Source organism: Cucumis sativus, chromosome 7 (assembly GCF_000004075.3).
Source record: "Cucumis sativus cultivar 9930 chromosome 7, Cucumber_9930_V3, whole genome shotgun sequence".
NCBI lineage: Eukaryota > Viridiplantae > Streptophyta > Magnoliopsida > Cucurbitales > Cucurbitaceae > Cucumis > Cucumis sativus.
The window spans coordinates 11,075,538-11,103,284 of NC_026661.2; the positions used below are offsets into that span (position 1 = coordinate 11,075,538).

The 27,747-nt window shown below is 37.0% G+C and overlaps 1 protein-coding gene across 2 annotated transcripts; it reads right to left on the reverse strand.

The window, feature by feature from the left end:
• Positions 1-579: 579 nt before the first annotated feature.
• On the reverse strand, positions 580-27,700 carry LOC101207485 (la-related protein 6B). 2 transcript variants are annotated; one of them, XM_031888387.1, is made up of 11 exons: positions 26,979-27,700; positions 26,771-26,842; positions 23,022-23,103; positions 22,711-22,805; positions 22,534-22,605; positions 22,240-22,319; positions 22,053-22,152; positions 15,592-15,639; positions 15,435-15,503; positions 4,546-4,686; positions 580-1,275 (listed from the first exon to the last, which is right to left on the reverse strand). In XM_031888387.1, the coding sequence occupies exons 1-11, from the start codon at positions 27,495-27,497 to the stop codon at positions 1,003-1,005; spliced, it is 1,551 nt and encodes a 516-aa protein (XP_031744247.1). In that variant the 5' UTR covers positions 27,498-27,700; the 3' UTR covers positions 580-1,002. The 2 variants fall into 2 exon arrangements, with proteins under 2 accessions (XP_031744247.1, XP_031744248.1); XM_031888388.1 differs by lacking the exon at positions 26,771-26,842 and having other exon boundaries at positions 26,979-27,698.
• Positions 27,701-27,747: the final 47 nt, after the last annotated feature.

The window sequence follows — 27,747 nt, forward strand, 5'->3', positions numbered from 1 at the left end:
TAATTTTAAAAGTAAAAGTAAAAAATAAAATAGTTACCAAATAGGTGGTAAATATACATGAAACAAGAAATACTTTTCACCATAAATTATTTTTTCTACTTTGTACTCAAGTTTTCAAAAAAAAAAAAAGTTCTGGAAACTAAAAAAATATAGGTATAAAATCTTTTGTTTAGATGTTCATGAGAATTCACGTTTTCCATTAAAATAGGTGATCATTAGGAGAAAATTTCCTACAACTACTAAACGAATAAGTAGAAAAATAATTGAAAAATTAAATGTAAGTAGCAAAGCTAAGAAACAAAGAATGTAAAAAAAAAAAAAAGAAAACTGGCAAAAAATCACAATCCAACTTAAGAAAGTCCATTGTGTAAAAAAATGGTCACAATTACACAAGGGAGAGTTCTATTACAAGATCACACTCAAATTTTAATGTATTTAAAAATTGACTGAAAATTCAAGCATGTCTTTGAAACATACGAAAACAATATTCGAGAATTGAGGAAAAATAAAATCGTCATAAAATATAACCCAAGTAAAAGAAGTAATGAACAAGTAGGAGGAAGAGAAGGGGATAGAGAATTAGAAAGACAATGAGCAGATGTGCATTATACAAGGCAAATTGAGTCACCAACTGCGTATTAGCGAAGTGTTGCCAACATCCCCATTGGTTTTTTACATATTGCTTGAAAATAATAATCGTTGCTTCTTCACATTAATTAATGAATCCCTAAAGGAAGGTGGAGATGAGAAAGCGGGGGATGGGGACGACACCTTTTCCTTTTTCTTTTTCGAAATACATTAAAAACTAAAACTCTTACATCTTCAACCAAAGCAATAATTCAATGGTTTTTGACAGCCCTACTAAAAACCCTGCTATCAACACACCATTGTTTTGCTTTGCTTTTCGCCCTATCAATTAGACAGCTTCCATCCGCACCATACTCTTTCTTCTACCCATACAGACACACACACACACTCCTCTCCATGTATTTTCCATTCCCTTCATGTCATATTCACAGTCACCGGCTTCCCCCGCCCCATCGAAAAGCCTCTTGTCCCATCTGGCATTCGCGGCCCTGGAGGTTGCTGTTTCATTGTACCTGCCTGCTCGATGGTGGTTGAACTACTTGGAGGTGGAGTTCCCAAATGGTTCCCATGGCTATGGTTATTATTGTGATTATGATGATATTGTGATCGACCACGCCCTTTACCGCGTACCCTATTTCGAACTCTTCTCTGCCCACCACCATCCTTCTCATTTCCGTGCTCCTCTCGCTGCAATAAACATAGTAGTCAATAGAAAGAAATACCTTTTATTTGGTAGGTGGGGTGGGGAATCAAAAGATTCGCAATCCTTTTTTTTCAAAGTTTGGAAAATTACAACAATTATGGATAGTAAGATAGTTCATATAACTAGTATTTGTTTTCCATTCGTAACTACTTTTATAAGTTAAGGACGTAAATGTTTTACAATTCGCACAACCGTTCCTGTTCTAGTAAGGTTTCTTTTTCTTTTTTCCAACAACTATCTGCCTCCCTATAAGAATCTGCTCAATATAGACATTGGAAAATTTAATGTCTTCGCATTCCCTGAAACTATTTTGTATCCCCCTTTCTTTTATGGGGCTTCCTTTCGTGGGCTTTGATTTTATAAGTTTTCTTTTTCTTTTCAAGGGAAAGATTCTTTTCATTGAAAAAATGAAAAAGAATTCCCAAAATACAGACACACCAAAAACATAGCAACAAAAACAATAGACAACCGATAGGAAATTAAGAATGAAAAATAGATGGTTCAATTCAAACAACGATATTGAATAGAAAAATCTACAAAATGTATATAAAACACCAAGATGAAAATGGAAGAAGAGCAGAACACCAGCGATCCATCCAAAGAAGAGGTTTATCATGAAATATTCCCAGATTCCTTTATCAAGAAATTAATAGTGCATTTTAATTGACTTTCTAAGTGTTTATGAACACTTGTTTTTGCACTTATAAACACTTCTTCAAATACTTAAAAAGTCACTCCAAACATACACTAAATGACCATAAAAGTGGAGATTTAGCTACCAAAGGCGGACCAACCAGAATATGAAAAATGTGAACCCTAAACGAGCTACAAAGAAGAGCTGTTAGGCGTTTTAGTTAATTGTTCAAGTGTAGTGTTTTATATTTTGGTTAAGTGTTGTAATTGGTCGTAGAACTCATATTTTACTCAATAAAATTTCAAGTTTAACTTACTTCTCCTACGTTAAGTTGTTATATCGTCTAAGGTATGACTGTAGTTTAAGTTAAGGAAAAGAAGTCAATTGATTAAGCAAAGCTTAAGAACCTCAAGACTGAGTGGCTTTGACGTCTAAACACGTCAAGGATGCTCAAGTCACGTCGTGCCTCGCATGGCAAGCAAGGTCGTTTGCAGGGCGGGATCTGACATTGATGATGGCAAGGAAGGTAAGGAAGGCAAGCATGTTGGGTGATGGGTGGCTAAGGTTCGAATGTGCCAACACAAATGTTTAATTGGAAGTAGGTTGCATCGTTTGAAGACGGCGGCTAGGGTTTCAGCAAAATAATGGGTAGGTTTTCTTTGATACCAACTTAAATTTGAGGGAACAAAATAAATTTTTTTATTCTTTATTCAGAATTTTAGATCTAGGAGAAAGACCTCTTACAATTATGGAAAATAATAAACACAATAAAGGAAAATATTTAACAATTATTATTTCTAGTTTTAAAAAAGGAAATCAGCCTCGTATTAATAATATTTCTTTTTAATAGAAACAAGCCTCTTTGTAAATCATAACAAGACTAAATGATAATGAGACTAAAGCTCAAATTACAGGAATTTAAAGAACTAGGACAAAAAACAAGCTAAAACATAAACAAATTAAAGACTAATAAATATGATGGAAACGTAAAAACGAAAAAACCCATCAAAAACCCAATCAATTTTAAAGATAGAGACCATACTATCCAACCAGTAGGATGAAAAAGGACAGGTCATAAAAAGATGAAGCAGATCCCCGCTAGCCTTCATACAGAGAGGACAACCAAAGGAAGAAGACACTTTTTAGGCGATTTTTTTTTGTAAGATTTCGGAACAATTAAGGAGCCCAAAAGCCATTATCAAAATCAGAATATTGATTCTCTGGGGGATGCTTGATTTCCAAAGGGCTTTAAAGATGCCTTTATCCATTGGGAAAGCTATATAAAAGTGAACCGCGAGGGACTAAACTGTGTAATGGCCTCGGTGGTCAATGGACCAATATCCATAATCATCTGAATCTATCACCTTTTCAGACGAGAGGAGGTATAATAGAGATCGAAATTCTGCAATTTCTTCTTTTAAACATCTTCTAAAAGATAAAGACCATGAAAAAGTTTCATTGTCCCAATGTGCTGCAGCCGAACTGTTGAGCAGCAGAGCAATTTCATAAAGCTTGGAAAATTGATCCTTAAGAGGGATGACAACAACCAAAGAGTCTGTCCAAAACCCGATTCTACAACCATTACCAAGCTTAAATAAAGTCAGTGATTTCATTGACCTTCACACTCTTGAGATGCTTACCCATGGGCTCCTTAGGCTATTCCAGACTTTCCCAGTGTAAACTAATTGAATACCTCTTTTGCCATGGATACTTCTTACTATTTGCCTCCATAAAGTTGTCTCTTCCTTTGAGAATCTCCAGCACCACTTAGCAAGCAGAGCGGTGTGATGTACTTTTCTGCCATCTAAGCCTGTAAACTTACACCAATTCACAAGATGATTGATTTTACTGCCACCATAACCTTCCCAAAAGAAATTCGCCAGAATTTTCTCCAGAGAGGCAGCCACTTTATCCGGGATAGTAAATAAAGATAAATAGTAGGTGCGGAGACTAGCCAATACTGATTTGCACAAGGTATGCCTACCCCCTCTAGAAATGTTAAATTTTTTCCATCTATCTAATTTCTTGTGAACTTGGTCAATAAATAACTAGTTGCCAAAACTCCTTTTGCCGTGGTTAACTTTTCTCATTCCTAAATACAATAAAGGTAACTTTTCTACCTTGCACCCTAACCGACTTGCTGTTTGAAACAAGACTTCCTCTACGTTGACTCCATGTTGCATATGAGAATTGTGTCATCAGCATATTGGAGCATTGCAATAACTCAAGTATTGCAGAAAAGAATTCTTTCATTTGAGAGAATGACATAACCAAAGGATGCAATAACTAAACCAATCCTTCTTTGAAGTTCGAATCAACATAAGGATGAGGAAATGAAGATTTTCTGCTTATGACTCATTGTCTTCCAAGAAAAATATGGATACGACAAATTTTAAATCCCAATGCCCTCTGAACAGTTTCGCTTCCTTTTCTTCCCTTTCCATCTTGTTGGCATACAAATTTTATCTTTTCTCATTCCTAATATCCTCAATTGAATAGTAATAGTTGGTCCTCTTCACTCGTTCCATCAAAAAATAATTTAAGAAAAATATAAAGAGAACGTGCATTAATTTTAAAGCATCTGGGAACTTAAAGAAGCTTAGAGGGAGTTCAATTATACTTGTTCAGGTGGATGAACATCGACTTGATCAGAAAGATCATCTACATGCTTCTCAATAGCCGGTTGTTCAGAGGTATCCACATCTTTGTAGTTCATCTCCCCATTATGTCCCTTCTTCCCACGAACTGGAGCAGATTTTGACTGTGAACAACGATAAATTTTAATTACAATACACACAACCAAAATAAAGAAAATAAATAAATAAAGAACGATGCTTCAAAAATATAATTTGGAACTATTACACATTTTTGCATACATAAATAAAAAAAAATGGTTAAAAATGTAAAGAAAGCACCTTATCATAGCCAATGTGTTTATTTGGTCTTGGCTTTTAATATGAGAGTAAATAAACCAATGGAATCGAGACACAGGAAATGCAGTAGTATATTAAGCTATGTAGCCATAAGCAAATCAACCACATGGAAGAAGTATTTGTACGTACTTTTTGAAATGGTAAGAGTCAATTCACTTTATCCTGTTGGAATTTAAAGAGGCTGAAATATGTAAATGAACGACAAAAAATTATTCCAGCTTTCCTTAAGTACTATTGTTAAAAAGGTGCCTCAATTCATGTATTCCGCAGTAGAAGTTAATTTTTATCTCATTGATGAAGGTTGTACTCACGCACAAGTGTCACTAGATTAAAAGTTAATTTTTATGTCTACCGTTGATTATTTTGTATTATATTTTATTGTATAGGTTGTATCATTTTTGCCAAAAAATTACATTATTTGGCATGATATCAGAGTAGGTTCTTGAAAACCTAAAAAACCCTGAAACTCTTACAGCCGCCGCCGCCTCAAGGGCTGTTGCCGCCGATCATACTACTCCGACCGATCACTAACGGCGACACCCACTTGCTGGCAGCCACCAGAAGACCATGCTGAAGTTGTTCAACCATCTGTCATGCGACTTTAGAGCCACAATAGAGATGATCAAGGCCAAGATGGCCGAGATGAGAGTACAAGTGAATTTAAGGATGCAAGCAGTGGGGAACCAAAACCCAAATCAAGCATGTATTATTTTGAGCAATACCTTAAGGCCGGCAAAACCCAAAGTCTTCAATAGAAACTGCGATGCTAAAGAGCTTAAAAATTTCATCTTTGACATGGAACAATACTTTAGGGCCGGTGGAACCATCTCTAAGGAAACTAAGGTGACAGTAACCTCCATGCATCTGTCTTATGATGCAAAGCTCTAGTGGAGGTTGAAAGTGAATCCAAAATGGTCAATGTACTTGATCAACATGGAAAGATCTCTTCAGACCAATTAGCTTGATTACCTCCTTGTATAAAATTATCTCCAAGGTGCTTGCTTCAAGGCTTAAAAAAGTTCTTCCATCGATAATTAATGACTCTCAAATGGCTTTTGTGGAGGGAAGGCAAATCCTTGATGCTATCTTAACTGCTTCCGAGGCTGTTGACGAATGGTCTTTAAGAGGCAGAAAAGGCGTGCTTTTGAAGCTCGACCTGGAGAAAGCTTATGATAAGGTGGATTGGTCTTTTCTTGATATGATCATGAAACTTAAAGGCTTTGGTAAGAGATGGAGGAAATGGATTTGGGGATGCTTGTCGACAACTAATTTCTCCATAATTGTCAATGGGAGGCCTAGAGGAAAAATTATTGCTAAAAGGGGCATTCGTCAAGGTGATCCTCTTGCTCCTTTTCTTTTTACGATTGTGGGAGATGCTCTTAGTTGCCTTATCCACTACTGTAATGAGAAAAGGAGTTTAAGAGGCTTTCATTTTGAGAACCTGACAGAAGATTTAACCCATCTTCAGTACGCAGACGACACGCTTCTTTTCTCTTCCTGGGAGGATGGAAATCTAGAGAATTGGTGGAAGGTGGTTAATATCTTCCTTATGGGAGCCGGTCTTTCCCTTAACAAAGCTAAAACCTCCCTGATTGGCATTAACCTTAGCAATGATGACTTAGCTCCTTTTAGTGAATCTACGGGATGCTTGGTTGATAATCTTCCCTTTAAATATTTGGGCTTCTCTATTGGAAGGGGTCATAATAGAAAAGAGATGTGGAACAATCTTGAAGAGAGATTCAGACACAAACTTGATAGGTGGAGGAATGTATCCCTCTCCAAAGGGGGTAGACTAACTCTGGTGCAATCAGTTCTCAACAGCCTCCCTTGTTATCTCTTCTCCCTTGCTCAAGCTCCAGTTGGCATTATTAATAGATTGGAACAGATGATCAGGAAGTTTGTTTGGACAGGTGGATCTACGAATCCAATTGCTCATCTCGTCAACTGGGAATGCACTTCCACCCCAACTTGTTACGGTGGTCTTGGGATTGGCTCTTTTAGGCAAAAGAATATTGCTCTTCTCACTAAATGGTTATGGAGGTTTAGCAAGGAAGAAACCTCTTTATGGAGGCGATTAATTGTGGCCATCTATGGTTTAGATGAGAATGGGTGGTCTACCAAAAATCCAAACAGGGGAAAATCTCATAGATTATGGGCTGGTATTTTAAAGCATAAGGAGATATTCTTCAATTTTTCTGCTTTTGTTTTGGGAGAAGGAACAAAGATCAAATTTTGGAAGGATAAATGGTGTGTCGCGGAAACACTTGCAGAAAAATTCCCTAACTTATTCTCTTTGGCGCTGAATAAGGAAGCTTATGTGGCTGATTGCTGGTGTACTGCTACTCATTCTTGGAATTTGGGCCTTAGAAGAAATATGCTCGACAACGAGATTGCCAATGCAGCCTCAGCTTTAGAAATTCTTCACTCTTGTGGGCCCCCACTGAAAGGAATGATAGTCTTAAATGGATTCCTAACATAAATGGCAACTTCACTACAAAATCTACTTTTCTTAACTTAACTAAGAGATCTCCCAACATTGCCGTTCCCTTGATTCGTCAGATTTGGAAGAATAAAATCCCGAAGAAGGTGAAGTTTTTCTTATGGTCGCTTGCTTACAGAAGCCTCAACACCCATGAGAAACTACAAAAAAAAATTCAGAACACTTTGCTTAGCCCCTCGATGTGTTGCCTATGCGCTAAAGATGAGGAAACGTTGGATCATTTATTTCTACATTGTCCCTTCACAAGAAAAGCTTGGTACACTCTGTTTGGTATTTTCGATTTGGAGCTTTGCCTTCCTAGCAAGATTGATAGATGGATGATTGAAGGTCTTAACTTTAGAGGTTACAGCCCTAAAGGAAACATCTTATGGAAATGCGCGACGCGTTCCCTTTTGTGGAGCATTTGGAAAGAAAGGAATAGCAGAATTTTTGAAGATAGATTTAATTCTTTTGATTCTTTTTGGACTGTGGTTCAACACACAGCCTCTTGGTGGAGTACGAATTACACCAAACACTTTTGTAATTATAGCCTTTCTATGATTTTCAACAATTGGAAGGCCATTATGTCTTAGTTCCTTAGCTTCTTCCGGGGAGGGCCCTCTCATCCCTCGCCCTTAGGTTGTTCTGTTTTGCTATATGAATATACTTGTCTCTTATCAAAAAAAAACATGGAAAGATCTTAAGAAAGAACTAAGGGCTCAGTTCTTCCTCAAGAATGTTGATTTATTGCAAGGAAACTGCGGGAACTTAGACACGTGAGAACCATCAGAGATTACATTAAACAGTTCTCGGTCGTTATGTTGGACATTCGAGACATGTCAGAAAAAGATAAAGCATTCTGCAGAAAGGCTCAAGTCGTGGGCTAGGACTAAATTATATGAACAGAAAGTTCAAGATCTTGCCTTTGCCATTGCCGCCGCAGAGAGATTGTTAGACTATAGTAGCAACCAAGGGTCTCAAAAGAATAGTGTATCGACACCAAAAGGTTTGGAACAAATATGTTGATATAATGTCGCCTGAACTGTCGAAGACATTGCCTTCTCGATGGGGATTGATCACGAGATTAAGCTTGTCCCAGGAGCCAAACATCAGCAAAGAATGTCTATCGAATGGCTGAGTTAGTTGAACCAGGAAACAATTGAATGAGTTGTTAACTGTCGAATTCAAAAGACTAGCAAAAGTGTTGTATGGGGCCCATGTGTTGTTTTAGAAGAAGGAAGACAAGACACTCCAACCATGTATAGACTATAGAGCTTTGAACAAGGTTACACTTCAAAACAAGTGCCCCCTCTCGATTATAACCGATTTGTTTGACCAATTAAATGGAGCATGGTATTTTACGAAGCTCAACCTCCGAACAGACTATTAGCAAGTTTGAATAGCACAGGGGGACAAACCGAAGACTACTTGCATAACAAGGTATGGGGCTTTCAAGTTCCTCGTAATGCCCTTCGGCTTGGCAAACGCCCCTGTAACCTTCTGCACCCTGATGAACTAGGTATTCCACGAGTATCTAGATCAGTTTGTGGTGGTCTATCTTGATGACATTGTGATTTTCAGTTCCAATTTGGAAGAACATCAGGTTCATCTTAGATTTTTTTTTACAATCTCCAACAGAATCAGTTATATGTAAAGAGAGAAGTGCGTTTTGCCCAACAATGGATCAATTTTTGTCGGTCACGTTATCAATTGTGGAAAAATTTAAATGGATAAGGATAAGTTACGAGCTATCCAGAAGTAGAGACACCCCCACTTCTATGACAGAGTTACGCTCCTTAGGATTGGCAAATTACTATCACGGTTCCTTAAAGGATTTTCAAGAAGGATGGTATCATTGACAGAGTTGTAGAAGAAAAGTGTCGTATGGGGCCCATGTGTTGGCAAACTACTATCCTCGAATTGGTTAACGTGTCTAAGTCGTTCGTAGTTGAAATCGACGCACCAAATTTTGCTCTCGAAGGCGTCCTTACCCAAGGTCACCCCATAACTAGGGGTGATCATTAGTCAGATGGGGGCCGTTTTGTACAAAAAAACTGCCATTGAAAATCGATTCGGTTGGTTTAGAAGGAGAGAAACCGACCACCGGCTGCAACAATTAGAACCGATCGGCCAAACCGTTGGTTGGTTTTGGTCGGTTCGATTTTGCCCAGCCGAGATGAAGAGAAGTGAAATCGCAGGGCTATTCTTGATGTTTCTCGACCAAAATGAAGGACAAAAAGCCTTAGAGATTGAGTTCTTGGGCTAATCCTAGTGCTTGTTCAATCGGATTGGAAGACAGAGAAGTTATTAATCTCAAGTCATCTTGGTACAATTAAGACCCGAGATCCAATAAATAAAGGCAGAAGTCTTTCATCCCGAAAAAATCTCAGGGCAATGTATGCTCGAGATCAAATAAAATAGAGGCAGAATTCTTTTATCTCGAGCTATCTCGATGCAATTAAGGCTCGAGACCAAATAACTAAAGGCAGAAGTCTTTCATCTCGAGGCAATGTATGCCCAAGAATGAATGAAATAAAGGCAGAATTCTTTCACCACAGACCATCTTGATGCAATTAAGGCCCAGGATCCAATAACTAAAGGAAGAATTTTTTCATCTTAGGGTATCTTAGGACAATGTATGCCCAAAATCGAATGAAATGAAGGCAAAATTCTTTCATCTCGGGGCAATGTATGCCTGAGATCAAATATAATAATATATATATATGTATATAATATATATTTTTAATATTTTAAAATTTTGGTCGGGTTTGGCTGGCGAGGATATAAATTCAATCAGTTTGATTCAATTTTTCGAAAACCTCTTCCTTAAACCGACCGTCAGTGTCGGTTCGTTCGATTTCGATCATTCAAATGTCAATGCTCACCCTTACTCATAACTTACAAGAGTTGAAAGCTCAATAGTGCTAAAAAGAGATATACTGTCTCCGAGAAAGAAATGCTTGCAATGGTCCATTGTCTAATGGCCTAGAGGCAATATTTATTGAGATCGCCCTTCGTTGTGAAATCTAACAACAACGTTATTTGTCACCTTTCCCGACAGCCAAAGTTGGCCTCTAAGCAGGTGAGGTGATAGAACTTTTTTGCTAAATTCAACTTCAAGTTCGAGCACAAGAAAGGAACCAGCAATCAAGCTATCAACACTCTTAGTCGTAATGGCCAGCATGCAGCTCTGTGTATGCTAGCCTAGCCCCCATTCATACAAGTAAAGTTGATGCATTGATGCTCAAGTTGTTATTGCTCTAGCCAAAGCTAGTAAAACAAGATAGTTTTGGGTCGAAAAAGACTTGTTATTGACAAGAACCGGCTGTATGTTTTGAGAGCAGGTGATCTGAGGTAAAAGTTTTTGCATGAGTATCATGATACCTTGTGGGCCGGCCATCTTGGATGGCAAAGGACCTATGTGCTACCGAAGAAAGGCTACATCTAGCCTAATATGCGAGACGATGTGTAAACCCTAGACCTAAGAACCCTTAAGCCTTTTAGAAGCTTGGATAGATAAGTTGAGCAAAAGAAGTTAGCATGCGACAAGGCCCAATGTATGGCCAACAAAGCGCGCAACATGCCCTGTGTGTAAGGTTAGCATGCGGCCAAGCTTTACAGAGCCCTGCGTGTGTGCCAACCTTCCTGTCGCCCATGCCTGCATGCCAGCCTATGCCAAAATGCATTTTTTAGCTGTTTTGGATATTTTTGTCATTTCTAAGTAAAGTTTTGATATTTCCTTGATCAAAGGGCTTAAATTGGACTTAATTACCATTATTTCAAATCAAGAAGAAATTGGACAAATCTATAGGTCAAGGATCGAGTTTGTATCTGTGAGTATCAAAATGAATTTCAAATAGAGATTTACACATGCATTTGCTAGCCTTACGTTTTAACATGCTTTAAGTTATATGATTTACGAATTATTTCTAAAGTATGTGACTTATTTGAAGTATTTGATAAAGCATGAATTGTTGAGGTATATTTCTGCTAACAAGAGGAAGTGGTTGAAGTATTTGATAAAGCGTGAATTGTTGAGGTATATTTCTGCTAACAAGAGGAAGTGAGTTTGTAAAAGTTTAGCAAGGCATGGTTTATGGTTTATGGTTTACGGTTTGAGATTTGCTTTATGCAAAAGGTTTTTTAACATATTGAGACATTGTTTTCAAAGTTTATGATTTTACACATGTTTTAGTCTAATTCAAGTTATCTCTAAGGTTAGAATTTGGTATTGAGTTAGCTCTGCAATCTCCTGGGAATGGATTCTTGGGTTTTAGACGAGGAAAATCCAGGATTTGAGGAACTGTTTTCTAAATTTTTGCCAAGTAATTTATTGAAGACATTTGATAAGATTACTGACTAGATGTTTTTTGAAATGTTCTAAAAAAACCTAGTCAGTACTAGGCTCTTTTAGCTTACACTTTCCAGAGTTTGTTAACAGATGGTCTGCACTAAAGTTTTCATTTATATATAAGTTGTGTTATTTGCTTCAGTATGTTTTTCATATAGAAGTTAAAGGTTAAGGATCAACTGGTGTCGTTGAGAAGGGAACGATATCGATTGACTTCACGTCGTCAAGGTGGTCTAGGAGGGGGTGTGACACGATGTCATGCAGTATACGAGGATGTGCCTCATCTGTCACCAACATAAGGTCGAGAAAGAAAAAGTTGTTGGGCTTCTCAAAACCCTTGCATGTTCTAACGAGACCATGGGAGAATGTCTTCATGGATTTCATTACACATACCAAACAATGTTATGCTGATTTGACAGCACAATTGTTCTTTAAGCATGTTGTGAAGGTGTGGGGAGTCCCGAAGAGCATCATGAGCGACAGGGATGGTAGGTTCATTAGTACCTTCTAGACCGAGTTATTTACCTTCGGGGACGAGCTTGAATATATCCTTAAGCTACCACCCTCATACCGATGGCCAAACCGAGCGATTCAATTGTATGCTTGAAGATTATCTATGTCATTTTGTTGATGCAAGACAAGAATTGGGTCCAATTGCTAAATGTGGCTCAATTCTATTTCAAGACTCAAATTAGTTCGTCAACTGGGAAGAGTTCCTTTGAAACTGTAAGCGGAAGACCATCCTTATTGCCCAATATTGTTGATCATCCTTATGTAGGAAAAAATTCACAATCACTACTTCATGAAAGACTGGAAGCAAACTACAAACATTGCTCGAGCTTACTTAGAGAAAGCCTCGAAGTGTGACTATTGTTGGTAGATGTAGACGAGGAGGAAGATGCCATCTAGTATATGGTGTGAGGTTGGTCACATTTGTTTAATGAATTTATTCTATTCTTATACTAGATGGCATCTTCCTCCTCATCTACATCTACCAATTGTAGTCGATAATCCACATTTCCTTTCCATAGAGAGTACATTGACATCCTCTATTGTTGAAGATGAGTCGAAACCACTCTGGCAATATGTGACCAAGAATCAAAGATGGAACGAGGGAAGTGGAAACATTTCTTGGCAATGTAACTTTTGTCATTGCATAAAGAAAAGTTCTTACACAAGAGTCAAAGCACATTTGCTAGGTTTAAGGGGGTATAGAATTGGAGCATGTAATAAAGTTCCTAGCTTTGGCCGAGATGCAAAAATGAGAAGATGAGGAGAAAGATCAATTGGCTAGAAAGTCTTCTAAAAACATTCCTTTACCACCTCCGTTTACAGCTTGCAATGGGTTTGATGGGAGCAAACATTCATCTCATTCTACCTTTGAGGAAAAGAAAAGAAAAGCAGCTCCAAGTGCAATAAAAAGATCCTTTAATATGGCTTCGTGAGACCAATTGCATTCACTTATTGCACGAATGTTTTATTCTTTAGGATTGCCTTTTCATTTAGCTAGAAATCCATACAACGTAACCTCATACCCTTATTCTGCAAATAATTTATTGCCTGGATGTTTGCCTCCTGGGTATAATTTGTTGAGAACTCTTATTCAGACGGAGAAGGCAAATAGCAAAAGATTCTTACAACCCATTAAAGATACATGGAAAAAAAAAGGGCGTCAGGTATTATGAGTGATGGTTGGAGTGACTCACAAAGGAGACCTCTGATAAATTTTATGGCGATTTCAGATAGCAAACCAATGTTTTCCAAAGCAATTGATTTTCAAGTGAGGTCAAAGATAAGTATATTATTTCAAATTTGCTGAAGGATGTGATTGATGAAGTTGCCCCCATAATATGATTCAAGTAATTACGAATAATGCTCCTAACTACAAAGGTGCAGGACTTATTGAACCACAATTACCCACAATTGTATGGACATCATGTGTAGTACATACTCTTAATCTTGCCTTGAAGAATGTGTGCAGTGAAAAATGTGGAAAATAATGCGCTTGTTTATGAGGAATGTGGTTGGATTTCGATATCACTATTGATGTGATGGTGGTGAAGAATTTCATAATGAATCATTCAATGAGGCTTGCTATTTTTAATGAGTTCGTACCTTTGAATTTACTTTCCATGGTGGAAACATGATTTTCGTTCAACATTATAATGCTTAAAAGATTCAAGCTTATTAAAGGTGGGTTGCAAGCTATGCTTATTAGTGAAAAATGGATGGGGTATCGAGAGGATGACATGGAAAAAGCAAGATATGTGAAAGGACTGATCTTGGACAATATTTGGTGGGATAAAATTGATTACATTCTTTTACTTCACTGAACCTATATACGACATGGTTCGGATTTGTGATACGGATGCACTTATCCTTCATCTGGTTTATGACATATGGGACAGTACGATTGAAAGAGTGAAGACTGCAATCTATATGCATGAAGGAAAATGTGGAAATGAAGACTCTCCCTTTCATGATGTTCTCGACAATATCCTCATTGATCATTGGAACAAAAAAAATACTCCACTTCATTGTTTGGCTCATTCTTTGAACCCAAGGTACTTCATAATATTTACATCTTCCTATTATAATCGTATTTTACTTGTCTTATAATTTCTAAAATTGATAAATCAAAATTTGTTAACTTGTAATTAGGTACTATAGTGAACAATGGCTTCAGGAAGATCCTAATCGAGTACCTCCACACATGGACATTGATCGAAGTAACTCGTGCAAGAATGAAATGCCTCAAAAGATATTTTCCTAACGCAAAAGATTAGGCCAAAGTGAACTTGGAGTTTGCCAGATTTTCAACCATAGGAAAAGATTTTAATGATATTGATTCTACAACAGCCAAGTGTGATAAGGATGCATATGATTGGTGGGATATACATGGTGTTTATGCACCAATGCTTCAATCAATGGCTTTTAAGCTATTGGGTCAACCTTCTTCATCTTCATGTTGTGAAAGGAATTGGAGCACGTAATCTTTTATTAATTCAGTTAGGCGAAACAAGTTGCTAGCTCAACGTGCAGAATCTGGTATATGTTCTTAGTAATTTGCATCTTTTGTCAAGAAGAAATCCAGAATATTCACAGGGGAGACAAAATTATGGGATATTGCTGGAGATTCTTTTGATTCTTTTAAAGATGTTGGGATGCTTGAAGTCGCCAATATGTCATTAGATGAGACAGATTTAGAGGCAGGAATTTTCACTGGTGATGGTAGTGGTCCTAGTGGAAATGAGGATAAGAATTGTGGGGATGAAGATGTCATGGAAGTTTGTTTTAGCCTTCTAGTTTAGTTTTTACATTTTGTTTAGGATGAAAGTGTGATTTCTATTTGTATTTAGTTTAGAACTTTTTAATGAACCGACACAACTAAGGGTCCCTTTATTTATGTTTTAAAGAAGTATTGTTATGTTCTAACACATAGGACTAATTATCTACAAGAATTATCACATTATTTTTAAAAAATAAAAAACAATTAGAATGTGTCTTTAACGTGTTGTGTCCTACAATTCTAGAAATTGGGCATATCATTGTGTCGTGTCGTGTGTCAGTGTCCGTGCTTCCTAGTTTCCTTGTATTTTGAGGATTCTCTCTTTTCATTTCTTCATTTCTGTTTCAAAAAAAAGGTTTCGTTGTACTTAGGTATTTTCATTTTATCGATAAAATGTCTTGTTATGTTTTTAAGAAAAAAGTACATGGAAAAAGTATATTAGCCTTAGATTAAGTACCGAGCAAGAAAGCATCAAACGAAGCCTAAGTGCATTTCTCCAATTCCCTTCATCATTTAGTTCTGCAACCTGAAAAATTATGAAATTTCGTTTACATCTGAATTTCCTTTACAAGAATTAATAAACTGTCGTGTGAAGGAAAAGATAAAGCACTCACAGCCTTCTCCGCCAGCTCCACTGATTCATATTCTACAAATGCATGCAACTGAAACAGAAAATGTTAAGTTATAAGCTACTAGTTATGGTAAATTTAATTTTATCAATACTTTAACACTCTTCCTCACATTGTGGGTCTAGTCAACTATAAATTTGTAGAAGGCCCACAAGTGGAAATCATCAATATTATTTGAGGAACTGAATAGATACCATGTAAGATCACCAATCAAACCAGAAGTTTAACCTTTTTGAGTTAATTGGTGACTTTACATTCCATCAAAAAAGAATAAGAATTATTGTAAGGGAATTTAAAATCTTACGGACATTCAGCAGTAGTTTGAGTTCAATATTAAGAAACCCAGTGATATACGGACATATTACACTGGCAACAGTTATACTCATACTATAGGGTTTAGGGTTTATTTAGGCCTTATGTTAGGTGGATACCTGAGGGAAGAAGTGTTCTGATAGCGGTGATTGACAAGGTTCACAAGAAACTCGATAAATGGAGGAGATTTAATTTGTCTAGAGGAAGAAGAGCAACGCTTTGCAACTCCTTTTAGCCAATCTTCCCACTTACTACATGTCTCTATTTGCAATGCCGGACAAGATGATTTCTTCTCAAGAAAGACGGTGAGAATTTTTCATTGGGTAACACATGCTAGAAGTAAAATAATCATCTCGTGAAGTGTGAGCAAGTCACTTGCTCATAGATGGATGGAGGCTTAGGCGTGGGTGGGCTCAAACGTATAAATATGGCCTCCTTGCCAGATGGGGCTGCTGTTTTACAAAGGAGGAAGCTTCCTTGTGGAGACAAGTTATAAGAAGCATTCATGAGCAAGAATCCTTTGATTGACATACGGCTGAAAAATCCAAAAATAGCCTGAGAAGTCCTTGGATTAGCATTTCTAGGACTTGGAGAAGAAAGGTGGAAGCTTTGTCTGCATTCAAACTTGGAAATGGCTCGTGCATTGTGTTTAAATGGCTCAATATCCAAAACTGTTCAAGGTTGCACCTATGCCAAATGGCTCAATAGAAGCTCAATGGGACCATTCAATTTATTCATGGCCTATCATTTTCCATTGCTTGCTTAAAGATGATGAAATTATGGAATTCAAAGACAAGACCTGCTGGGATTGATTTTGGATAGGGCAGTCTTGGAGGGCTTTGATAGAAGACTGGTCCTCAGATACAACTGGCTACTTTTCAATTAAGTCCCTTACCACTCATTTATCCCCCTCTTCTCCTTTGAATGGTAGTATCTAGAAAGCTTTATGGAAGACTAAAAGTCCAAGGAGAGTTAATATTCTCATTTGGATAATGATCTTTGGAATTTTAAATTGCTCTTCAGTATTGCAAAGGAAACTTATGAACAGCTGTCTTCCTCCAACAATCTGTCCTCTGTGTAAACAAGATGGGGAAGATCTGCAGCATCGATTTTCTGACTGTTGGTATTCAGCTAGCTGTTGGAGGAAATCGTTCTTAATTTTTTAAGCAGTCTGGGTGTTTGGGGATAATTTCATCCTTAATGTTCCAGCAGCTGTTATCGAGCCACTTTTTGAAGAAGAAACCGAGGCTGTTATGAAAAAATATGGTTAAAGCTTTGCTTGCAGAATTGTGGCTAGAAGAAAATCAAAGGACATTTCAAGATAAGGAGTTGGGTTGGTTAGGCCATTTTGACTCAGCAGCTCGTAACACCTTTGCTTGGTGCTCCCTCAGCAAAGATTTTGAAGTATATAGCATTCAAGAGCTTTGTTTAAATTGGAGGGCTTTTATTTTCCCTAATAGCTAGTTTTCAGTAGCGGTCTAGTCAACCATATTATTGTTTTTATTTTGCTTTGTTAACCAGTCTTTTGTAATGCTTGTTTGTTTTAGCCCCTTTGAACCTTTAATGGTGAACGTTTTTCAGGGGCCTTTTGTATATCTACGGGTTCGGCACTTGCTCTTTTTTTCCTTTTGAAACAGAAACAAGCCTCTTTATGAATGATAACGAGACTAAAGCTCGAAGTACAAGAATATTATACTAAGAGCAAAACGAACTAAGGAAAAAACAAACTAAAACTTAAACAAAGACTACTCGGGCAACATAAATATGATGGAAACCTAAAAACAAACTCGAACAGAAAATAACGAACTAATCAAAGCCACTCAAAGACAATACGTCAATAGAAAGCTAAATTTAAAGCAAAACTTAAACTCTCTCAAAATTAGCCCACTCGAATTTAAAATCTTGCACACCCAGATCTTCAAGATGAAAGGAGAAAGAGAGAGCCAAGAAGATGCAACTAACTGCCTCAAAACTATCTTGCCAATGCAATCCAATGCTTAGAGGAACTCGAAGCAGTCTATCAATCCATAAAATCTTGCCAGCACGGCCTTCAACGCATTACTCCGATTGTCAAAGAGAAATCTGCTTTAGCAATGTGAGTTTTTGAAAAAACCTTCATCCCCACCTTGTAAGAATCCCCCGAAACTCTTTAAAGCTAATACTATAGACCGACTTGCAAGAAAGTTATTCATTAGATGACTCAATTTGTTGTAGTGTCCATCGAAAAGCATACAACAACTTCGATCACATTTTTTGAAGATGTGATTTTGCTAATTCCATCTGGAATCTTTTCTTTCGGACTTTTGGCTTTTCATTTGCTTAAGCAAATGGACATCAGTGATTTGATGGAGAAATTCCTCCTCCATCCACCCTTTCGAGAAAACGGTCAGTTCTTATGGCTTATTGGGGTGTGTTCTATTTAGTGGAATCTTTCAAGTGAGTGGGATGAGATCTTTTTAATTACTCTTTTAGACTCAATTTTGTATAGTTGAAACCTTTTCCCTTAGTGAGGTGTCCTTTTGTGGGCTTCTCTTTGTATGCTCTTTCATAAATTCTATTTAGTGAGATCTCTCATTTTCTTTCTCAATGGAATTTGTAAAAAAGTAAAAAAAGAAAACATGTGGTGTCTTTTTGCTCCCAAACTAATGTTAAGCTGGTTGGCTACCTATTATTTTTTTTAAACAGAGACAAGCCTTTTAATTCATTATTAATTATTAATAAAGCTTTAAGTTCAAAGTACAAGAGTATTATACTATGAGCAAGACAAGAAAAAAATTCAGTCTATAGCTACAACAGCAGCTAAGAAACAAATTCCAAACAAAAGAGATCAAAGTAAACATAACCATAACCGTAGAAATCTAAATATAAAGCATAATGAAAAACTTCTCTCATAAAGAACCAATTTGAAACTAAAAACTTGCAAAAAGAGGCAACCAACTGCCGCGAAGCTACCTTGCCATATTATTCCAGAATTCAGAGGAAGCTTGAAAAAGTCTTCCACCATTTCAACATGGGCGTGAAGGCTTTACTTGCCACCCACATGAAGGGAAATCCAACAAAGACTGAAATTGGACCGACATCGAGGAGGAATATGTTAAACGGCTAAAGAATCAAATTCAAAAAATTCCACCATCAGAAACTATTGATTTTAAATGATTTGGTATTTCGCAAGACTAGGGACAAGGACGAGTTGAATAAGGAAAATTTGCGGATCTTGGCTCTTCCTCGCATTGAAACAGGACATTGAGATTCGTTTCTAGAAGCCAAAATGTTTTTGACTTTCAAGCTAATGCTCCAATTTCTCACTACTAACGTTGAAAGGGGAGTAAAAAAAAGGCTCACCCTTCTTGTTGGATTGATTGAGAGGTGTTTTGCTCAAAGAGCCCATCAAAAATTTTACCTTGGAGTTGGGCAAAGAGAACTCATAGTACTTAAACTGGATAGAGTGAGGATGATGAGAAATTGACTTAGAAGAACAGGTTGGGACTTGAATTTGGGTGCAACTAACTTCAAATAAATTTGGATTAGCCTTTAAAATCAGCTTGAAGCTGCTGGAATAAGCTGATAAAAGAGAATGGGCACGATTTTCCTCAAGCAAATCAGGTGCTTGCTCTTCAAAAAAATCTGTGTTTTTAAGGAACATTTTGCCAAAATCTTCTTTGATTTTTTCTTTCGAGTACTTCGAAAAGGACTTGAGGTAATGTGGGAAGATCCTAGCATATTTCTTTCTTTCAAATTTGCTCTGAAGCATGAATTTGTTTAGGAATAAAGAGAAAAAGAGGGAAGGGAAAGTGGAGATGAAGGGTTGAAAGGAGGAACATCCAATGAAACGGGAACTACATTGTCTTTCTTTACGAAAATATCAGTCAAATTAATTTAAGAGTTTAACTTCTTGCTCAAAGGATTGGAGGAGAGAGGATCACCAAAAGATGGGTTGCTAACTGGTTAAGGTGACTTTTCAGTTGTAAAAGAAGGCACAGCCGGTATTTTCTCTCTTCATTAAAATTTCCTCTTCAACTTCCTCTGTTTTGTTCCTTTCAAAACTAAAATTTGTATTCTCTCTCCTCCCTAAGTGTGGCTCTTCCCTGAAGTAAAAATTTAAATTCATTGTCATTTCAAGGGAGATATTCGACACCGGAGCCAACACCGGCAAGGCTAAATTCTGACAAGCTCCCTATCCCAAACCTTCAAAAGGATTTCTTGTACATGAAAGAATTTTTTGGATTGATCTTAGATATTCCACCCCCTCCGAAAAGAATGAATCATCAACTCCATCTTTCAAAACCTGGTTTGATCGCTGCAAGTCCAATGGATTTGAAAAATCCTCAAATGATAAACAGCCCTTGGTTAATGGAGGCGGCTCGATCTGTTCAAAATCACCGAAGTGTAAGAAAAAATTCCCTCGGTTGAAGTCTGTTATTTTTAATGTAGCTAGTACAAAACCACATTGGTTTCTTTTTACTTAAATCTTAGGTTTAGAAACATTTAGTAGGTGAAGCATTTCAGAAGCGACATTTTCCACCTGCAAAATGATCTCCTATAACTTTGAATGTCTAATTGCTCCAATAATAATCAAGAGGAAGGTTTTTTTATTTTAATCCATCCTCCATAGCCTTCAATAACTGATGGTTTGCTATGTTTACTTTTGTTCCATTTCTCAAACTTTAAATGAAAAGTATTCATCACTTGTCATAACTCTTCTGTTCCAACAAACTCTTCTAGAGAACCTTAAGCCAATTTAATCAAAGCATTCTCTGCAAACAATAGATTAATGATTATTATTTTATTGAAAAAGAACCTCCAAGGTTTTTCTAATTTCCTTCCAATCATCAAACACAAATAATCTTGAAATAATCCATTGATTATCTAAGTATTCTAAATTTCCGGATTTCTAATCACCAAATACTAAGTTGTCTGAGGTCAGAATAGGAGGAGTGTTCTGTTTTACCAATTCCTGAACAGATGATCCATTAAGCATCACCTTTTCAACACAACTTGCCCCTAGTGACTCAAAAGGAAGCTGCAAGTAGGTCTGGAGATGTTTTCAGTATCAAATCTATTAACCGTGCTTCATCAAGAAACTTTCCAACATTTTGTGAAAGGATTTCAAACCTTGTCGAGAGACACTAGAACAAATATGGATGAAGGATAGTTTTTTGTTCGTCTTCCAAGCTACACAACTCATAACCCAACCTACTTTTGACATAAATTTTAAGAGCCTTGTACTTCCAAAATCATCAAATTTGTTCCAAAGAAGAAAACCATTCTCAAGGCCACGCAACAATTCTGAAATCTCCTTCAAGAATCATCTAATTGAGTATCTGATAATGTCAAGATCTTCTGATCTTCCACGTCTTTTATATGGAAGTATTCTTTGTCGAACCAAATACAGTAAAGGGTGTTCACTAATTTGCATCTTTTTACTTCCATTATCACCAAAACCAGGCTGCCACTTAATCAGGGATGGACAAGAAGAATAGGCTCTAGGGGACTTACCAAAAAAGAAGGATGAGAAACGCCGGAGGAGAAAAAGGGAGCCTGAGTGTGGTTAGGGACGAAAGAAAGGAAGGGAGGGGAGAGGAAGTTTCTATTCACAGTTCCAATTCTCCAACAAACATAATGAATCCAATGGTTGGCTACCTATTATAAAAGTGAATTTAAGAAAGTGTAACAATGGATATATCACCCTAAGAGTTAGCTAGCGCAGGGCAGACACACATGCTACCAATAGTTAGACAAAGGTTTGTTTTTCTCATTTATGTATCGTGTGTGACCTAACCACCGTAACCATCCAACTAGAGCTGATATTAAAAAAAATGCATATCAAATTGCTCAAACAAAAATGGGGGGACACATCCCCAAAAAATCAAATAAGGGAAAAATGTTCCCCTTTCCCTTCAAACTCATTGCCAAACGTTGTTTTCCACCTGATTTGGAACAAGTTATTATGAGTTATGGGTTTGAACCGGTGTTCCCCATTTGATTTGGAACCAATCATTATGGAAATTGTGGAAAATCCTTACAGCAGAGACTTTAAGGAAATCATGCATTGTCCCTGCAATGCTAGAGGTTAAAGGAGAAAAAGGATTGCAGCAGAAATCCCGGATAACCCAAGCTGCAGCAAATAAGTATACCTTGTTACTGTAATGCATTCCATCAGCTTTGGCAGATTTAGATGTTGAAGAAGCTCCACTATCTGAGATTTGAGGTTGACAAGTTCGAATATTCTTAACACTGGCAAAGAGTAAAGCAGCATGGCAATTCAATATAACTTTAGCAAGTTGCTGAAGAACATGCAAGAAAATCATGCAATAGTTGTACCTCCCAACAGCAGAAAATATCTTCATGAGGTTTTGGTGGCAATGATCCTCAGGTAAGTTCTCCGCAATTACTATACGAGACTACAGGGGGCAAGTAAAACAAGAGACAATATGCAAAGATTTAATTGTATTGAAAATCAATAATATATTATTCTGGATAATGGGATGGAACCATAAAAAATGTGTGATGCAAAACAGAACCAATCCACAAGGTTTAAAATTAAACTAATTTTTACAAAATTTATCGAAACATTAAATTTTAAATTTTAACAAAAACACAAAAAGAAAAACCTACTTGCAGCTCCTCCATATCTGACTCAGAAAATGGTTGCTTACGTTTGACTTTCTTTCCGTCTTCACTTACCAACTACAGCATATTAAACCAAAAAACATGAGGTGGACAAAACTAGAAAGACAATTAAGAATAACTCGAGAACAACAATGGTAAAGCACGAACAGATGAAATACTCACAAGCTTAGAAGAGTTCCTCAAAATATTGGCTAGCTGAAAGTGACTATTAATGAGAGCCTTAATCTTCTTGAATGATGCAACAACCGATATAGGAACTGAATTAAAATGGACCTTACTCAGGTGAAGGGTTCATAAGAGAGAGATCAGAGATGGCGAAGGCAGTCCAGTTGACTATTCTAAGAGGTCATTCTAAATTACCATTAAGTTGTGAATTTAACACCAAACAATCCTCCTGTGGTGGAATGGTAAAAGCAGAAGTTCGACACATCAACTTGTGAAATTCAAACAAAGATGCCATGAGAGGATCTTACCATATCCATCGGGATCTTTATTGACGAACCTCATCAAATGATCAGTAGTCGCCAAGTTTAAATCACTGAAATAATACTCCACCTAAGAACCATGATTTTGCAAAGAAATCAATGAAGTGAATAAGGTTATATGAAAAGTAAGTATAGAAAGCAATATCTTTTGTATTTTTTTTTTCAAACGGAAATAAGAATTTTCATTGAAAAGTACAAAGGAGGATACAAAGCATAATACTCATACTTGCCAATAAAAAGAGTAATACAAGAATAAAACAAAGGTTTAACTATTAGAAAAGATAAAAGCATTCCAATTAAACAAAAATATCCAATTAATATTGGATGTTTAAAAACATAGTACAGACATCAAACCTACTACATCAACCATTAAACTTCTAAGGGGCCGTTTGAGGCAAGAAATTGGTAATTATAGTTGGACTATAATAATTTGTGTTTGGGATATAGATTATTTTAATTTGAGTTACAATAGTATGTGTTTGAGATGTAAACTACTCTAGTTTGAGAAGGAAATAGTAAACACTTTTTTAGCAAATAATAAAAAAAATGATGAATATAAAATAGTAAAAAATGTAGCAAATAGAGAACCCTGTAGCCAATGAGGATTTCAAAATAGTGTTTATTTTAACAAATTGGATACTTTTAAACAATATTTACTGTACCAAGATGCGGTTACTATGGTCTTATGTAGTACTTGTTCCAAATGCCTCCTAAATGAAAAACGTTGGAAGAGTCTTGGAGAACTTAATTACCTTCTACTAACTTCAATTTTCAAAGTACATTTGTTAAACAACATCCTCGACTGACAGTCACAAACATTTAAATTTATCATTTCATCATCAAAGAAAACGCCAAAGTTAAACTATTTGAAAAAACAGTGAGCACCAAAAGCTTTAAGGAATAATCCAACTTACTAAAACTGGCAATTAGAAACTTTCAACATAAATTTACTTCAATAATCGCAGAAGTAAAACCCAGGGACTGAATGTCAAATACTCAAAGTGTTATGGTGGTTAGTATGTTATTCAGTCCCTTCAATAAGCAAAAGATATTGATATACTAAAGCTTTGAGCTTTGCAAAACATCAGCATATTGAAGCAGATCAGTAATTATGCAATGTGGGATCCTAGATGCTCTAGTCAATCAAGGAACTAAAAGGGAAAAGGATTTGTTTGGGAGAGAGTTTAGAATTGGGCGGCATGTTTACCACATTAGTTTACCAAACTTGGGTTTATTAGATAAACTTATGAGGTTCAATGGTGCCCCAAACATATTCGAATATTTCCCATCGTGTTATAGTACAAGAACATGCTAGGATCAATAGAAGCACACTAGCATCTCAACTAAGTTGGCACTCCATCTCTTGTTCTTCAACCAGTCTTCCTAAACCTAGGTTTTCATCTACACCTCAAACATAGATTACTTAATTTTCTCTTCTCGAAATGCCATCCACATCCCTAGAGTATGCCTCAAAGTGTCAACCAATTCGTCCGGTGAGTCCCATAAGTGTCACGACCCGCCTCGCATGCGTCCTAACCTCACATTACGACACGTGACACAACCTGAATAGACCCTGACGTCTCAGATGAAATGCCAGAACGTTCAACTTAAGTCCTTGAATAACTCATAGGAAATATTAACGACAATCTCTTTGTTAACTTAGCAATATGCGATCCAAATACATTTTACATGCTTTCTTAAATACATGAACTAAAACAATAAGCTTTTAACACCTTGCACAACTTCAACGTTTGGTAGCTCGCCTTTCTTATCCTAACTTGGCCTTAACGTCTAGTGACCTGTGGGGGAAAAAACTTAAAGCATAAGTCAAAACTTAGTGAGTGATAGTTTTGAAAACCTTTTTGGGCATACATCATACAAAATCATTTTCATAAGCATGGCTTCCTACGCCTCATTTCATAAAACATAAATCACACATTAGTCTTTCATATTCCTTTCTTCCAAGAACTTGAACAGTTCCCACGCACAAGCTATTGTGATGTCCTTTTCATCAACAGCATCCCTTGGAGAATTTTCTGGTTCACTTCCCGTTGCTCAGGCCGCTAAACTCAATACGCTCCTTTTACGCATTGGCCAGCTTCAATCTACCATGCAGTCCTTTTCTACATCACTACCTTTACTCCTTATGTGCACATAATAGTTAGCTTCATTGATAGGAATAAGACTAATGGTTTACAAACAAACATAGCATACAATACAATCGTTAAACATAATACAAGCTTTCTTTCGAAATTATTCCTTTATAAACATTAACATATGAACATCATTAAAAATCAACAATGAATTTAGAAGAAAACTTTAAATCTTTAAACATTTTGGAAAATCACTCACTACAGGTCTCTTCCTTCAGAACGCCTAGCTTCAGGTCTCTTCTTCTCGCCTACTACTTCTTCTTTTCAGCAGAGTAACTCTTAATAATTTCAGCTTAATCCTCCTTTCTATCGACCTTTCTCCCCTATTTATACTAATCCCAAATTGGATTAGTCATCCTTAAGTTCACATAACCTCGCCAACTCCTACTTAAAGTGCTACACATGTAAGCCTAATAACCTTTCAAACCATGCTTAACTTAAACTCTTAAACGTGGCCCATTAATTAAGTTCAATTAGGAAATTTCCCAGAAAATTCCTATCTCTCAATGCCACCTCCTTTCTTCGCGTTGCCTAGCTCCAACGTGATTCATCAAAACATTTAACTTCTAAAAACATTTCCTCAAAACGCCTTCTGCAAAATCCTTTACTCAAACTCTTATTTCAAGAATGACCCTTCTATTTCAGACACAAGTTTCACAATAAGTGTCCGAAATTGGGACAAATTAAAATGAAAATAAAAAACTCACATAACAACAGCTTACGAAAAAGAAGCCCAACTAGTATTTGGGTTAGGCTATAACTAAAAGAGAATTTAGAAGTAAATGATCAAGTAGAAGCAAAAAGAGTAACCAAACTCCAAAAGAAGTTGCTGTTAGTTTCTTGATCATGAAAAATTCTAGAGTTTCTTTCAATCTATAGCCTCCAAAGAAGAGTGAAAATCCCATCGAACCAAAGGATTTTCACCTAAGCCTTAAATTGAGAGCCTTCAACTAACTGTAGAAGGGCATCTGAAGCTTTCTGGCAATAAGGAAAAAGACCATAATTTCAAAGGATGCTCCGATCGCAGGTGTTTAGTCTTTCAAAAGAAAAGATCCACAAGAAAACCATAACTTACTTAGAACAAAAGGCCTCAAACCGCTATTTAAGCCTATGTGACCAAAGCTAGGAAGAAATTAACATTTATCACCTCCCTACACTTGAGGTAGAAGCTTTCTTTACTGTGAACTAGGTGTTTGCTTCGCTTTAGGAGATGGATCAGACCACGTATGTAATTGTCTAACTTAAAGAATAGACTTTCTTCTCTGCAACATAATATGATTTAGTTGAGCAGTTTCATCGATAATGGACAACTGGACAACTGGACAACTAAGCAATAGAAAGCAATTTGGCGGCATTTTCATCTACTACAAACTCTTGGAAAGATAGGTCTTACTTGCTACAGTTACTTTGTAGTTTCATATTCTCTCGACCATAAAAGGTAGCAATCAATTACGCATAGCAGCCACTCTTTTTCTATCCAAAAATCCAACATCAGAGAAGGCAAGTTGGTAGCTAATCTACAGTCTCAAGCAAACATAAAATTCGCAGATAACGACAATATTAGTACAACAGGAAAAGAGAAACCAGAACAAAATTCCCAGCAAGTTCTGAAGCCTTTTTCAAGTAACCACGACTAGCAGCTAACTCAATGTGTGCCTATAGAAGCAACAGAATTCGCAGGCCCAAAACACAATAGCTCCATTAGCAGAGTAATTATAGCAGATAACAAAATATTGGCAAAGAAAGAAGAGCATAAACATAAAAGATCTAGTAGTCCAAAGAAAAAGGCAACCTGATTCAAAAGCTTTTGGGAGACTTCATCGGTGAGTTTACTCCTAGATGGAGCAGCGTAGTCGGACTCAACCAGAGGCTTCTGAGCTGGCTGCACAACCGGCGTGTCGGGGTCATGAAAACCGCCATTGTCCGCATAATACTGAGGATTATGAGGGTGATAGAGCACAGGAACGTGATGAGAATGATGGTGGTGACGATGATGAGGGTGATAGGGATGATTCTGAATGGAAACGACATGAGTGGGGACAGGGACAGGGGTGGTCTGAATGGGAACATGGAAGGGAGATCCAGGAGGAGGGGGAGGATAACCATGCATCATAGCCGGAGGAGGAGGAGGAGGAGGAGAAGGGATGAGAATACGTGGAGATTGCTTGGGTGGAGGAGGCAGTGGTTGTAGATCGGAACGAGTGGAGGGACGAGTGGGGACGAACTCAGGAGCCTGAGCGTTGAGACGACTGAGAGAAGAGTTGCGAGAAAGAGATAGATCGGATTGGGAAGAGGAAGAATGTTGTGCCATCTGGTCGAAGCAAAGGGATGGCTATGGAGTTTGAGATCGACTACGAGAGGAACAGAGACTGTCCTCTGCCTCTGACAACCAACAAGAAGAAGAACAAAGTAAATATTAAAATATATATAAAAATTAAATCTAAAAACTAATACTATATATATATATGAAATAAAAGAATAAACCCAGCGAAGATGGCAACTGAGGTCTCCGAGGGAGAAGATTTCTCGATTTAAAAGAATCGCACCACTAGTACTTATAC